The 16,970-nt window shown below is 36.0% G+C and overlaps 2 protein-coding genes across 2 annotated transcripts; both read left to right on the top strand.

Moving 5' to 3' along the window:
• Positions 1 to 3: 3 nt before the first annotated feature.
• On the top strand, positions 4 to 729 carry Ubc84D (Ubiquitin conjugating enzyme 84D). The gene has a single exon (XM_002056394.4). The coding sequence runs from the start codon at positions 124 to 126 to the stop codon at positions 583 to 585; it is 462 nt and encodes a 153-aa protein (XP_002056430.1). The 5' UTR covers positions 4 to 123; the 3' UTR covers positions 586 to 729.
• A 2,898-nt stretch (positions 730 to 3,627) lies between these two features.
• On the top strand, positions 3,628 to 12,414 carry alpha-Est8 (alpha-Esterase-8). Its single transcript, XM_002056393.4, has 4 exons — positions 3,628 to 4,189; positions 9,120 to 9,432; positions 9,498 to 10,382; positions 11,481 to 12,414. Exons 1-4 carry the CDS (start codon positions 4,143 to 4,145, stop codon positions 11,997 to 11,999), a joined length of 1,764 nt encoding a protein of 587 aa, XP_002056429.1. The 5' UTR covers positions 3,628 to 4,142; the 3' UTR covers positions 12,000 to 12,414.
• The last annotated feature ends 4,556 nt before the right edge of the window (positions 12,415 to 16,970 follow it).

Here is a 16,970-nt window from a genome sequence, read left to right as displayed (position 1 = left end):
ATATTGACTTAACAGGCTTGTAAAACTCACTCAGCAACTGCCCAAAATTAATTGTATTTAGAAATTTAACAGCTGCCGTAAAAAAAAAAAAACAAAAAAAAAATATAAAAAAAAAATCAGACTATGTCCGCCTCACGTCGTTTAAGTCGCGAACTAAGCGATATTCTGGCTGCCAAGTCGAAAGTCCTGCGCAATATCGAAGCATCGGATGAGTCCTTGCTGCTGTGGACGGGGCTGTTGGTCCCAGAGAAGGCGCCCTACAATAAGGGCGCCTTTCGCATTGAAGTTAGCTTCCCAGCACAGTATCCCTTTATGCCCCCGAAGATACTCTTTAAGACCCAAATCTATCATCCCAATGTCGATGAGAAGGGTCAGGTGTGCCTGTCAATTATAACAGTCGACAACTGGAAGCCCACAACGCGCACTGAGCAGGTGTTCCAGGCTCTCATTGACATTGTGCACAACCCCCAGCCGGAGCATCCATTGCGCTCTGATTTAGCCGAGGAGTTTGTCAAAGAGCACAAAAAGTTTATGAAGGCCGCGGAGGAGTTTACCAAAAAGAATGCCGAAAAGCGACCCCAGTAAATATGAATAAAAAAAAACCTGCCAGGATCTGGCCACAACTGGAAGAACCTTATCTATACAAAATTCTATATACATGGTCTTTAAACTATTTATTGCTGTCTTTTGTTGAAAATTCAATTAAATTTAGTAGCTGCTTACACATAATCCTATAAATACGAACTTAACTACTACCTTTGGTTACATCAACTAATCTTACGATGCAAATGCTTAACCTGTGCTTGCATGTGCGCCATCTGTCCAGTTATTTATAGGCCAAACCCTGCCAGCCCGGCTATTGCATAATTTACAGTTGGCAGACTGCAATAACTCTGACAATTGGCGAGCTGTGCCGTTTGGCACAGAATTTGCAATGAGAAGTTACCTGAATTTAATGTCAGACTCTGTGGTTAGTTGGGCCCAGGGAAATGTGGAATCGTATGGTTTAGTTAATTAATTGAAAAGCTACTAAAATTTCATGGGGAGCATTGGTTAAGGTATATACATATCAATTATATGTGGAAAGTGGTGTATCTAATAAAATTAGTTTGTCTATTATTATTAACATTAGAGAGGGACCGAGGCTAAGAGCAAGCGCAGCTTATCACTTGATGGCGCGCTCTTGAGTAGATCCTTTTATCGTAATATTATTTATATTTATTAGCTGGTCGTAGTAAAGGGAAGCGGCCATAAGCTGTATAAATATATATTGTATATACAGTACCGAAAATGTCGGCAATTGATGAAATTGTGCTTAAGTTTTGGCTAATGCAAAAACTGTTGTAAAAGTCAAGCCCAATATCTGCTTCTCATAATTTTATGGATCGCATAATTCCAGAGAATTATACTATAAAGTCTATTAGGATAGCTGATTGGATAGATAATTAAATTACTGGCGATTTGCTTACTTTGGTCATTTTTCAGCTACATGTTATCATCATGCGATTAGCCAACACTTTCTCGAGTGGTCTGTAGTCAGCTTCTGGCAGTTTAACTGCAGACTAAGCTGTGTCAATTCTAACTTAGTACTAAATTGTTGAGGAGATCAAATCAAATTAATGATATATTTTAAATACAATATATCGCAGGCAATTGCAAGCTCTTTTTATTGTAATATTTGTTTTAACTTTACATTTGTCTATCAGTCCGTTTAGTATTAACTGTCTAAGCACTATGTGCGCAATAGGGGTTGTCCTTGAAAATGAATTATATCAAGCCTGCAAATTGCATAATAGAAATAATTGTTCATTAACGAGTAATAATTGACTGTTCAAACAAGTATAACTACATATGAAATGATGTGCTTATATAAAATAAGATAGGAAAAACACGTTCGAGCTTGAAATAATTTGGAATAATTTTGAAATTAATAAAAGTGGAAAAGCCAGTTGGGGCCAGGGAAGACTGTTTTAGATCGTTTGTATTTCTATTATATAAACTTTCATCATAGATTCTTGGTGTTTTTATAATATATAAAAATATTATTCCTAGAGCTACATGTTGATAAGCGACTATTAACCCTAATAACTTTACTGACAAGTCATTAATCAGAGATTACATATGCAATATGATAACACTTATCTATCAAGAAAAAAAAAAAACAGGAATTATATAGAAAGAATATAGCAAACTTTATAATTTAGGGACAATAATGTTTTATATTATCCAATTTGTATCAACAAAAATATTAGCCGTTTAGCCTTTTATCAAATAAAAGTTTAACACATGTAGAGTTAATTGAATGTATATAATTTATAGCAACTATTGATATTCGTATGTATATAAAATATAGGTTGCCTTTCCGTCAATGTAATTGCCACGCATTTGTAATGAATTGCCTTGTAAACACATATCAATTTTATATAGATATTCCATGATGAATTTCGTACCGCACTCTCAATTATATAAGCATATACGGACGCTCAATGTTCAGCTAATTGAATTGAATTACCCGTTTTAATAACTGTAATTGCCATTACAAATGACATGTCATATCATATGACCAAGATAATTTAAAAGCAGAACATGCAACACTTTTGAATTGAGTGCAAAGTGAGGAAGGAAATTGCGGATTGGGTAGGTTACACTCAACGTAATTGAAGGAACAACTATTTATTTCTGCATGCCTAATCCTTGGAGATGACCACCATATTTGTAATAGAGAAAATACTATAAGTAGTTGGTTAAGAATTCTGACAAACGGCTTTCATACAGCTCAGCTATATTAAAGTTTTTGTAAAGTTTTTCAACTGTGTTGAGTTTAAGATGAAGTTGAACCTAACTTTGCCATAACTAAACTTTGCTTCCAAATATAAATGTTATCAATGTATTAAAAATAATATATATCAATATATTATTTCAATCAAGAAAACTTTAAACGTAAAAACTTGTCAGCAAACCAATTTGAACTCCAAACTTGTCACAAACTGTTGATTAACACAGGCCCCATGCATAAAAAAAAAAAACAATGTACAACAAAATGTTACACATACGCCCTGTGTGACAAAATAATAAAAAAAAAAAACTGTAATTTGCACACAGCAAATAAAATAACTTCAAAACCGAAAGTCAAACACACAGCAAACAAAGCCAACAGCAACAAACAACAAAAAATGACAAGTGCAGTGGAAACTATTTTGTGTACTCGGGTGTGTCTATGTGTGTGTGTGGGTGTGTGAGTGGGTGTTGGTATGTGTGTGTGGACATGCTATAAACTATAAGCAAAGGCAACAACAAAAACGATAACGTTTAAACAAAACAACGGCGCCCAGCACACCAAGCAAGCGAACTCACTCGAGCAGACAATGCCAGGGGCATTTGAGTGCGAAACAAGGCAGCGTACACACATGTATACACACGCACACTGACGCATCTAGAATATCACTCATACGCCAGCCATGCCCCGGCAAGACTAAATGAGTGGAAGCCCCATGTAAAAACTGTGCTTGTGTGTGCGCGCCTCCGTGTGTGTGTATGCTTGATATGCCCGCACGTACGTACGTCCGAGCGCTGAACGCCGACCGTCGAGCGTTCGACGACCACTAAACCTAGCCGGCGCCTACTTCAAATGCTTCAGTTGACGCGCAACCCCTGAGTAAAACGCAACTCAAGCCTGAGGCCCCAAAGCCGGCGTTTAATTAATCAAAATAAATAAAACGCAGCGCATTCAATTAAACCGCGCATATGCAACGCGTCTTCAATAGGCGGCAACAAGTGCGACGAGTTGTGTTTAACAAATAAACAAGAATTTAAACGAAATTGAATTAAAAAGAATATCGAACAAAAATATATAGAATAAAATCAATCGTTTCTAGTAAAAGCCTGCGAAAAGGGCACGTTGCGCATACGCCGCGTGGGCGTTGAATACAATTTTTTATATGCTTGCCACTTGAAACAATTTGGCCTTGTCGTGTTGATATTTACTGTGATTTCAGGCAACTTTAGCGAATTGTTTTTTTTCTATTGGTTGTCGGTGTGCGTGTGTCCATATAGCTAATATTTGTGGGCTGTGCAGCAAATTGCCCAGCAGCAACGAATCATATTGTGCTACATTTTGTGGTGGTGCGCTAACACAGACCGACATGTCATTCGATATTGCCATCGCCGATCAGATGCGCATTGCATTAAAGTAAGTGGCAAATAAATGTGATTGTTACCTTTATTCATAATTGAATATATATACATATATATTACATTTGCGAATGATTGCTGCAACATTTTCAAATTGAAAATAGTCCATTTCATTATATTTTATTCTATACAGATTTTAAACTTTATTTATATACCTTTGCTTATACTTTAAAAATAAAATAATTGCTATAATAATCGAGGTCAAATTCAGTTTAGTTCCATGAGATCGCGACAACGAATAAATTTCAAAATAAAACACTGATTAGTTTTATTTTAAATTAGAAACGTGTGAACTCTGTGACATTTGCGAGCGATGCATAAATAAATATTGCAATCAAATTGCCTCAATGACAATCTTAAGAATAGTTCAAGTGTCGATTGATCTCTGACGTCTGTCCCTGCGCTCTTTGGCCCAGTAACATGAGCATAGCTTATCGCAAAGTCTTGAACAAATTTTACGAAAAAATAAATTTGTCGAAATCTAGAAGCAGCTGCGTCAGAGCTTGAGAGAGCTGCTTATCAATTGACAGATGCTGGGCCTGTCGAGCACCCCGAATCCGGTTCACATACAGACGGCTGGAGGTCTTATAAATAGCTGAGCATTGCATCCGCGTTGTCTGCACTTACGATTCACCTTGCGGAACCGGGTGATCTTCGGCAGCTAATGATAAGATTGGGAATCTGTCTGGTTCCACTGTACTGTGAACTTTGTTCCCAGCACCGTCATAATGAGTACACATAATTTGAAAATGTTTAACAGTGGGTTTTTGGAGGTACTTAGTCAGTCGTTATCAGCTTATAGGTTCTTGTTTATGTTTTTTCTTCTTCTCATAGTATTAATTATAAAATGTCAATATCAAATTGTCTGATAAGAGCCGCTTCTGTGGGCGCGTTTTATTATTGATATTAGGTGAGTGTATGATTTTTTCGGTTTATTGTCCGATTTCTTGAATCGCGTCAGCATGTGTTTTTTACGACACTTGGCTACATAAATCACAAGTTTAGTCGGCTTACCATGTGACATTGGAAATTTCACTATCAGCTGCAATTTCAACCAGTTAGTGTGCAATTGAGCAACTGTCAAATACACTGACTAAGGGGCCAAAGTCAAGATCAACAGTTGCTGCGTTTTGGATAACTGCGAAAAGAACACGTTTGGTTGACTTCTGCAAATGTCAGGGCTTATTATAAAATTGTTTTGTAAAAAACTGTCAACTCTGCGAACTGTGCCGCGGCAACGAATCGAAATGTCAACCAAATGATTACTCAAAACAAAAAAAAAAAAAACAGGTCTTCTGCCGAGTTTTTTTTTTCTTGCCTGAGTCAAGACTTTTAATAAAATGTCTAAGAAGTAATGTTTAAGTGCCTGATTAATGAAGCAAAATTGGGATAGACTAAGTTAGCGAGCAATAAACTAATTTTTAAAGGTTCAAGGCGCATTTAAATATGAGATTTTAATGATTTTATTTCATTAAATTAAAATGTCTTAATTTAATGCTTTTATTTTTTTTTTCAATTTTTAATTTTAATTAATGAAGGCTTTTTTTGACTATGTTGTTTTATTTATTAACACCCCTCAAATGAATTTGAGCAAGGATGTTCAAAGGAAAATGGGTTTGAGGCCGATCCAATGCTTAACAAAAAAGTAACATACCAACGTTTTCGCTAATTAACGACTGTTGAGGGTTGAATTTCCCAAATCGCTTAAATCTTCGCCCAAAAAAATCTTTGAATCGCATTTTTTCCAAAGGAACTTAGATTTTGCGAAAAGTGTGAAAAACTTCACAAATAATTTTTAATATAGATCCTTGAAAATGAATTTGAGCGCGAAACGTCATCCACCAAATCTTTCACTCCCATTTCCACCAAGGAGGAACAAAGGATTTTGAAATTGAGTTTGAGGCCCATCGGACGGTAAACAAAAATGTTTGATACAAACGTTTTTAGCGATTCTTCCATACTTGCGGGTGGAGTGTCCCGAAACCCCGTCTAAACGTGCACCTTCATTGCATAAGGTAACGTTAGTGAACATATCAGCTTCGTAGCTTTTACGGTATGGGCTGGGCGTTGATCACCAATCAGAGAGATATTAGAGATATATATTTTTTAATAACATTTCATGTTAATCAAGCAAAATAAATTTAAATGGTTAGCACAATTTTGTAAATGTAATATTCGTCCTTCGTTTGGTGCATTGTATCTCGATTATTCTTCGGTGCAATGAAATCCATCAATGGCTGCTTAAAATGCAATCGTTTTCGTTTTTGCATTAGCATTACTTTACACACCGTTGCATGATTTTGATTAATGGGAACATTTTTCAGCACATTTTTGGCAGCCAAAATAAAATGTGCTCTTTCGAAATGCCATTGACCTGTAACGTTACTGCCGATTGATGAATTGAAATATTGATTGATTTTCGATGGGTTTTTGTTCAAATGGAACAAATTTATTTTTAGCTGTAGCATGTTTGCTAAATTTGTTTTCTAATAATGATGATGTTTGAAAAACCAAAACGAACTAATTAACAGTTTATAACATTAAGAGGCATGTTTGTAGTAATGTAAAAGGATAAAGTGGGTGTGGCAGAGTGTAAAATAATATATCATAAGTTGCGATAACATAACATAATTCACATATCATAGCATAACATTATAAAACATAACGTAATATTACATAGTATAACATAAAATAACATAACAACCCAGTGCATAACATAGAATAACATAGCAGTCCACAAAAGAACAGAGAATAGCATTTCAAAAAAAAGCATAAATTAGCATGGAATACGATTTCATAACCATAGCAAGACATTCCATTACATAACATAGCCTAATTTAATATAACATAACATATATAACATAAAAGAATATAACATACAGACTGGAAAATGCTTGGCATATTACTTTACAAAACACAAATCTAGCATCACAAAATTATACAATACATTTTTAAAAGCCCTATTATGAAACCCATCTCCGCAAGGGTATTTATTTTTAGACATATCAAAACTAACTGTTTGTTCTAGTAAATAATCATAAATGTTCACACCTTCAAAATGCAAAAGCATTTACTGACTGCTGCTGTTGACATAACCTCTTCCGCCGATTAACTTGATTATACTATATAAGTTATGTGCATATCTAATTAACATATTGTAAATTATTTATGTGGTTAGTTTTGTATGCAAAGTCAATGTCAGAGATTTGTTAGCGTTTCTTCGTGGTTCCATAAGGCATACAAATCACTTCCACTTGTCTATGATAGACCCAGAAACTGATGCGGCCCGGTTTTGGGATATTGCGTCTTATATGCGACCTAATGTTTTGATTATTGCCAGACGACTTCAAACACGAGCAATAATAAAAACTATACATGAATATACATTTAAGCATATGAATACAGTTTAGTTAACTGCTCAGTGGATAAACCAGTTCCATGTCAATATTCAAGTAGCTAGGTTTTTAAATGTAGGCGAATCTGACCTTGAACCTGGCGGAATTGTGGAATTACTGCATGTAATTAGCACACGATATATAAAAGTATTATAATTCACACCAAGTACTCATGCGAGATTTTAACTAGAATTATGAAAATACCTTCAAGGTTGTACACTGCCAAGCAAGAAGAAGAACTTCGCCAGCTGCTAATTAATTGCAGCTCGAACTACGCATAGTCTTTTGAATGATTTGTAGTCGTATAAATTGTCTGGGATCGTGTACAAATCTTATATATTTCTATATATGAAATCTATATTGAGGCGCCTTGGTCTGCTGTGGATCGACTCACGCATCGTTTAGCTCGCACGTTTCTAATGGAAACGCTCTTGAAATGTTAAATTGGCCAGCGCCGCGTCGCGCTGCCTCTATCCAATATTTATACACGTAATACCCTGCTCTATTAAAAGACTAGAGTGGGTCTTGATTGTTTTATAGATCATCGGTTTTTTTGAAGTTAAATTGATAACTCTTTTGTATTTTTCATGCTGATAAGAAAACTTCCTGAATTACTTGAGTTCTTAGCGATTGTGAAGCGTCTTGATAAAATATAGTGTCCAATATTTTGATTTACTTTTTTAATATAAGCTTTAAAGAATAATTAAAATAAAGTTATTTTAAGCTGAGTCGCGGATTCTTAGTTGAGCTGCATCTCTTACTCAATTAGCAAAGTTAGATTCTATGATAAGGGAAAAGATGCAGAGATATGAAGATATTTATACAAAGTACCTTAATTTAATATTAAGGCCCTTAAAAACAACTGAGTGTTTAAATAAAATTTATCAGAGCTTTGATTTTCTGTATATATTTCGGTTTTATTAAAAATGGATACATAAAAGGAATTTATTCGGCTATAATCTAAAAATATATTTCTTTTATATTTTTTAATTTATATTGTAATTTTATTCTATTTCCAATAGAATTTTATTTGGCTATTAATGAAATTTTCTAAGAATTTCTGTGCATAAAGGGAAATTTAATTAATTGCAATATGTTTGTAGTTTTATATGTAAGTGTTGTTTTTGTCTGAATAAATCCTGTATATTTTTGTATTTTGGTGATGCCAGAAAAGCAATTAATTTATAGATACTATCTTGTAATTTTATTTCGCCTAGATTCTAGGAACCTATCGCTGTAGTTGTGCCTTATATTAATAATATCTATTAAGTTCCTTTCCATTTGTTTGGTAGTGCCCTCTGGTTCAGTAAGTCCCAACAAATTATAATTCGAACTTGTGCCATTTTTATGTTGTTTGTTTAACAGGAGGGCAGAAGGTAGTTAAAAGCCCGCCCAAAGTGTCTGATAAACAAAGCGCCTAGAATGTTTATCCAAACACTCGGCCAATTTGATTGGCTCGAAGTGCACTCACCTGTCTGCTGACTGGAATAGCATTAACAGCTCTCACCTTTGTTGTTTTTTTCATCCTAATAGCTATGTCAAGTTCAAGACAAAGCAGCAGCGTTTGCGGAGCAATGATAAGGTTATTGCGGATACGATTTACGGCAAGGTTAAGGGGGTGAAGTGGCGTTCGATCTATGGCAACAACTACTACAGCTTCGAGGGTATACCCTTTGCTAAGCCGCCTGTGGGGGAGTTGCGCTTCAAGGCGCCTGTAGAGCCGGATCGCTGGACGGAGGTGAAGCGTTGCACACGAGAGCGCACAAAGCCCTGCCAGGTGAATCTGGTGCTGAAGCAAGTGCAAGGCAGCGAGGATTGCCTGTACCTGAATGTATATACCAGAGAGGTGAGTTCTGTATGGATATACATAATTTAAGCTGGACCCTATTTATATCTTTTACTCGAACGCAGCTGCATCCACAAAAGCCGCTGCCCGTGCTCGTTTGGATCTATGGCGGCGGCTTTCAAATGGGCGAAGCCTCGCGTGATCTCTACAGTCCCGATTACTTTATGATGGAGCATGTGGTACTAGTGACCATTGCCTATCGCCTGGGCGTGCTGGGCTTTCTTACCCTCGACGACGAGCAGCTGGATGTGCCCGGCAATGCGGGCCTCAAGGATCAGGTGATGGCTTTGCGCTGGGTCAAGCGCAATTGTCACTTCTTTGGCGGAGATCCGGATAATATAACCGTCTTTGGCGAGAGCGCTGGCGGCGCATCCACGCATTACATGATGCTGACAGAGCAGACGCGGAATCTCTTTCACAAGGCTGTGCTTATGTCAGGCTCAGCGTTGTCGCCCTGGTCTATAACTCCCAAACATAACTGGGCATGTCGCCTGGCTCAGGCTACAGGCTTTACGGGTGAGCCGAATGACCGGGAGATACTCAACCATTTGCGACATTGCAAGGCGAGCAGCATGCTGCGCATGGCCGAGGATATTATCACCATGGAAGAGCGGCATCAGCGTAAGGTGATGTTCTCCTTTGCGCCCACAGTAGAGCCATATGAGTCGGAGCATTGTGTGATACCCAAACCGCCGCTAGAGATGATGCGCAACTGCTGGGGCAACGATATACCACTCGTGGTGGGTGGCAACTCCTTTGAGGGGCTCCTCGTCTTTCCCGAGGTGCGCAAATGGCCGGAGCTGCTGTGCGAGCTCGGCGACTGTGAGTATCTGTCACCCGAGGATGCCGGCCTAGATGCTGATCAGAGACGCGCCTTTGGCAAGCAGCTTAAGTCCACGTATTTTGGAGACAAACAGCCCAGTCAGAAGACAATACTCGAATACAGTGATGTAAGTATTTAAGGATTATATTATATCAATAATATATACAATTTATGGGATATACGGAAATATGAAGAGAAAATCAAATGTTTAAAATTTTGTTATATATGAATATGTTAAAAAAATATGCGGATAAATAAATATAATTAAATATATATGACTTAAAAAAAATCATATTAAATAGTTAAATATATATATATTTATTCAGATAAGAATATTTCAAAATTACAAATTTGGAAAGATGTATATACGGATAGATCATTTTATTTTTTATTTCAAATTTAATAGGTATACATCTTTTTAATATCTATTTAGATAAAAATATAAATCATTATATTTCCCTTTGGACAAAAATGTATTATATTTTAGGAAAGATGATCGACCGAAAGATAATATTGTTTATTCCGGATATGTAAATTGTCTGTAAATGTTAAAGTAATAATAAGACAATTTATGTTTGACATAGAAAGTAAAGTAAATATAAGTAAATGTTAGTACGTCAGTTATCTAGTAAAAGGTAAATAATTAGATAAGTTGGCAAATCGTATTACCTATATGGGTAAAAAGTATGGGGAAAGGTGAATAAATAGATGCTTACTTAATGAATAGAAAGAATGTCATGAATGTGATATATATAGTTTTTATCAACATTTTGAGTATTATTTTATTTTATATTGTTATTTATTTAAATAATAAGAAAACAGAAATAGTAATAGAATAATAGAAAAAAGATAGTTGCTTAAACTACTAAAGCAATAAACGGTGTATGGATATATCGAAAATATGTTTATTCATTTAGCTAAATACATATAATCCATACACCCACACTCAGATGGAGATATATATATATATATATATATATATATATATATAAATTATTGTATTATTATCTTATTATTTTTATTTTATTTTATTTTATTATAAATATATATATATACACCCTGACTTATAGTGATATATCCTGGCTATGATATAAAAATAGTTATATTATAGCTTAATATTTACTAGTTCATACGCGCATAGATCGATAAATATAAATATAGAAAAACGCACAGTTTAATTTGGCTTGCACATTCTTTGTTTAATCAAATACTTTCATCGTTTCAGCTCTGCTCGTATAAATATTTCTGGCATGGGATACATCGGACGCTGCTGTCGAGGAGCCTGCACGCGCCCAGGGCGCCTACATATCTGTATCGGTTCGATTTCGACTCGAAGCATTTCAACATAATGCGAATTATTACTTGTGGCCGCAAGGTGCGCGGCACGTGCCACGCGGATGATTTATCCTATTTGTTTTACAATGCGGCAGCCAAAAAGCTGAAGCGCCGCACGGCCGAGTTTAAGACGATTAGGCGTCTGGTGTCCATGCTGGTGCAGTTCGCCGCCACCGGCGATCCCAGCATACCCCTCGTCACGCACGAGGAACCCCATGGGGAGACGGTGCAAGTGCAGGCACTGTCGCAGCCGCAGTCACAGTCACAGGTCTGGCTTCCTATATCCCGGCAGGATGCGGTATTCAAGTGTTTGAATATTTCACATGATGTGCAAGTGATTGATTTGCCCGAGGCCGACAAGCTGCGGCTCTGGGACAGCATGTACGCCGACAAGCAACTATTGTACTAGACATATGGCTGCAGCCATCCCCTGCATCCTCTGCACCCCCTGTAGCACTGTTATTCACCTATATAGCTTTAAGCTATGGCCCTCAGTTTGGCCCCAAATGCACAGCCACAAGGCAAATCTGCGCTGGCATCAAATGTACATGTGTAAATAGAGGTTTTTTTCGTGTTTTATAGCTAGGCTATTAAAAATAAATAAAAACACATGCACATACACATACAAACACAAACGTGAGTGTGTAAATATTGAGCATATTTTTTAGAAAATCCTTTGGCTATTTATATTTTGATTGAATTAATATTAAATGTGAACATAGTGTAAACATAAGTCGATTAAATATAAAAGAATAAAAATCAATATTTAAGCTTTAAATTCACATATATTTTCGTACTTTTAAATTCACATTCAACAAGGAAAAAATCTATATGAATATTTATGTATATAAATTATATTATTTATCTGTTTCGTCAAATTTTTATATTAGATTAAAGCATCTAGAAATAAAACATAGATTTACACACATTCTGTAGCTCATGGTTTTCATTGGCTTTCCAGAGTTTGAACAAACCCTACGTAACACTAAAGTGCCGCTAAGCCAACCAATTGGAAAAACCAACCGTAAAGTATGCTACGCGTTATGGTATTAAAAATTCCTAAAATTCTCAGACACTTCCACACAAACGTACACACACCAACACGTACATTCAAGCTTCTTGACAGCCAAAGCTCATTTTACCTGTTTCACATATACGCTCACCTCAACTGAGCTTGGGCAAAAAAATTCCACGTGCTCTACGACGCTTCTGTGCTCTAAGAAAATGTGTAAATATATATGGCTGCTAAGAAATTTCATTTTGAAAAAATTTCATTAAAAAAAAATCAAAAAGGCTATTTGGAAAAAAATATAAATAAAAATAAATTTAAGTTACATTTTTAGCTAGTTAACAACTGGCGACTCACAACTAAATATCTTATATAAAAAAAAAATTACATTATGATTAACTTCAACTAGTTGTTGTTTATAAAAGATATTTTGATACAATTTTATTAATTTAAAAAAATTACAGTGATCTAAAATAAATAATTTAAATAAAATTATAAAATTAAATTAAGCCCTGCAACTTAAGCCAGCAATCAGTTCTTAAATAAATTAGAGGGAACTCTTCTTGTCAATCAGTTACAAAGCTTCTAATAAACTGATTAAACCCTATAAAATGTTTAATTATTGGCTCGTATTTTGGACTCTGAGCGCTTTAACCGAAACATCAACCTTTTGTAATTTATTTGTGCTGTACGTTCTATGTGGCAACTTGCAGAGTCGCTTTGTCAGGCTAAAATACAAAACTCAGGGCACTTTTGGTTCCATTGCCCCAACGCGCCTGACATTGATTGTAATTAACAACTTACACGTGCTTCACATTCACTAAGCTGCGTGACCTACACCGAAAATTCCACTTAGGTCGTGTGAGTTACAGAATTTTAGTCATATTTTTGCTTGTAATATGTTAATTATTATTTACAGTTGCTTCGTAAATTGCTTGAAATTTATTTAAATGTTGCCACAGCGGAGCATCTCTTAGGCGCTGATTGAATTACAGGTTTTGTTTAAAGGCTTCCGCCTGAAAGTATGCAGCATCTTTTCTGGATTTATAGTACGAGTTATTTAACTGTAAGTCGCAGCATTTGTATGTTTATTTTACTCATAAGAGCTAATTGCTGTAAAATTGTTGGGTAACGAAATATATTTTATAAATTTAAATTTATCCTATAGTTCAGTTGAGTAGTGTAATGGTTTCTACTCCATGAATGTGAACTGCGAATTCTGCCAAAACTTTAGATTAAACTTGCATCTAAATGGAAAAAAGACTTCTAAAATATATTTTAATCTTAACATTTGCACAACTAAATAGTTTAGTCAGCGAGCCGATAAAAAGCGTTAGTTTAGTTAAAGCAAAGCAATCTGACCCCATATTAAGTCAAGTTAAGCATATGCGCCATTTGCCTGAACAATGTAAAACCTTCTTTAATTTTTAAAATTCTAGAAAATAATATTCATCTTTTCTTTCTTCTTACATATTTCACGTGTGTGGGCGAAGCGGAAGATGGGTAAAACTAACACAAACGTGCAGCCAAAACATCACCAATGCATGCACCATTTCACTGTGGCGCCGCTGCCGGAGGCACGAGGACGACGCATGTTGCCCATGTGCCATATTCGAGACACGGAATGGCTGGGCAAAAGTCACGCGAGATTGTTGAACTCTCTGCAAATTATGATTGCTGGGGTTAGCCTTTGCTATCCAAAAGGGGTCGTGGCGGGTGTACTTTTGATTTGATTTTGAAAAATTCATGAGTAAAGTGTTGTGGTTTCGTCCCTCCCCCTTCAACTGGGCAACTGTCACGCTGTTTGATGTCTGACAGCTGGCATTTACTTGGTCTTCTTATCATCTGGTGTTCGGCACGTGTGTACGGGGTGCATAAAATTTAATTAGAAACTGTTTGACATAGTACGCATATATGCGTATTTATGAGTATTTTCTAAGGAAGTACTTTATGGGATCTTGTGATAAGTTTATTTTATAATGAAATTTTCTTTTACTAAACGTTTTTTATTAAATGATTGTCTTGATATTTAAAAATGAATTTGTTTAGTCTTCGAATCGCCCTACAAATACATCAAGACGACTCATTCATAAAAATGGTTATTGCTCAGTTGGTTTATAATAAGTTGAAGGATATCCTGTAAGGTTTATAGCTACGAATATCTACCAAGCTCTGCTGAAAAGCTAATTTCATGGGAATGAATTTGTCTCCATTTATATCAGATTATTTAGAAAGCGAACTATTGAATTCAATAAGGTTTAACTCAATCATTTCTATGCATAAATGAATAAAATTTTGCTTTTAATTTATTTTGAATTTGAATTTCAACTGAATCAAATCAACTAAAAATAATATTTCCATTCTAGTTAAGAGTATGTGAAAAAAAATCGTTTATTTGGCGGACAAAGTGCAAAGTTCATATAATTGAACAAAAAGTTTTCATTCAATTCTGTACACAAAACCATAAAAGCCATTTGGTCGGGATAAAGAAATTCAAAGAAATGGGAATTTGGATCTGTGATGCATAAACATATGGCATAGATCAGTTAAGAAAAAAGGCAATAAAATAAAACTCAAACGCAATTTATAACAAGCACAGCGAAGCAAATGAAGAGCTTAATTTAATTAATCAAAATAATTTAGAACTCAACAATGTGCAAACTAAAGCCAGAAATAGAAGCAAATTTTCAATTGATTTAAATGAATTAAACGCAATAATAATACAAAATAAAAAAACGTGCCAAAAGTGCTGAGCACGAGATCGTTAAGAGAGAGCAGGCAAGTGAGCGGGAGAGCGTGAGAGCGCACCAATGAATGTGACAGCGCTTGATCAAGTTTTGCTCCGCTCTTGTAAAAGCTCCGAGAGCGACAGCTGCAAAACATATGACAGCATAAGTCACGAGAGTTTATGTTGAAAGCAGCCGGCGGTTTTTTATTTTTGCGGTGAGTTTTGCTCAAGGTCAGACAGTTATCGTTTAAATGTATAAGAATAATGTGAGCGGCAGCTAGGGGTGGCAGAAGGGGCTGACGAAATAAAATTACTTTTATTAAGTTTAATCAACTTTGATTTGAGGCAGAGCGCGCGCATTGCGTGCGAAAACAATATATGGAGAGACTTTGCGATTAAGCGTGTTCCTCAGTTGCGTGCAGCCCACTAAGTAACGTTTACTAACGGCAACTGGCCATAACTACCTCTAATTGCTTGGTCCGAGCAATTGGCTGACCCCATTTTGAAAATGAATACGTTCAAAAGCGCAACACAGCGAAAGCTATAGCGGAAGCTTTAAGCGTGGTAAAAGTTCGCGTGTGGCAACAACAGCAACAGGAGCTCATGCCCTAGTCTCTCAGTCAGCTGTTAAATCCTTATTCGTGTGTGTGTGTGTGCACACTCTTTTTGTTTACATTGCGCAAAAAGCTTGCGGCGCGTGCAGCTCCATAGCAAGCATAAAAAGCACAGTCATAATATTCATGACTTCATTTTTACCAAATAATAAACTACTTTTCAGGTTAGACAACATATATTGAATATCTTTGCAACGGCAAAATAAATATGATTTTTGTTCAACAGAAAAGCCTTAGATAAGATATAAAGTTGAATTTCAGGCATGTCATGGCAAGGTAGACCTATAAAATCATATAATTATGCCTTATAAATACGAACTTTGCCCTAAAGCATTTCAAGTACCCGCGACTGGTATTCCCTGTAAAAGCCATGATTCATTCACGCCCGGAATAACTGACGCCCACATTAGCAAACTTCGCCTTATCGATATGATTTATACATGTACAAATGTACTTTTTTATGATTTTTTTTCAGAAAATTACAATGCGTGTCAGCAAACAAGCGAAATCACAGTTTGCGAAATCATTTTTTGGATCACTTGACGTATGCATATACAAGAAAAAAATACTCATTAACATTTATCAGTACTGATAAGGCAAGTACAATAAGGCGCATTGATTGAGGCTTAACAATAGCGTGATAGTGAATCATAAACTATTCAATAGTTTATTACCTTTGCCATATGGAGCTGTAAGCCTATGCACCATCTGTTGTGATAGGATTACCAGAGGAGATGAGAGCTCGTGAGAGAAAATGCATCTCTAAGTGCTTTATACTCAATGGGGAAGTCCCGAACGTTGATTGCACTGATTATACCATGCATGTAGTCCACTTTTGGCGCGCTATTTCTCTCTCTCTCTCTCTCACTCTCTCTCTCTCTCTATCTCTCATTCGCTGAGTCTCTTTGCCTATATATGGATTACAGCATGGCTTTTAGTTCGCCTAAAAGCACCAAAGCGTCTACGCATAACAACAAGAACAGCCACTGAGAAAATCAAGAAGAAGCATAAGCACACATAGCAACAACA

The sequence above is a fragment of the Drosophila virilis genome, chromosome 2 (assembly GCF_030788295.1).
Source record: "Drosophila virilis strain 15010-1051.87 chromosome 2, Dvir_AGI_RSII-ME, whole genome shotgun sequence".
Lineage (NCBI taxonomy): Eukaryota > Metazoa > Arthropoda > Insecta > Diptera > Drosophilidae > Drosophila > Drosophila virilis.
Note: the sequence above shows the minus strand (reverse complement) of the source record. Positions and strands in the feature narration are given on the sequence as shown.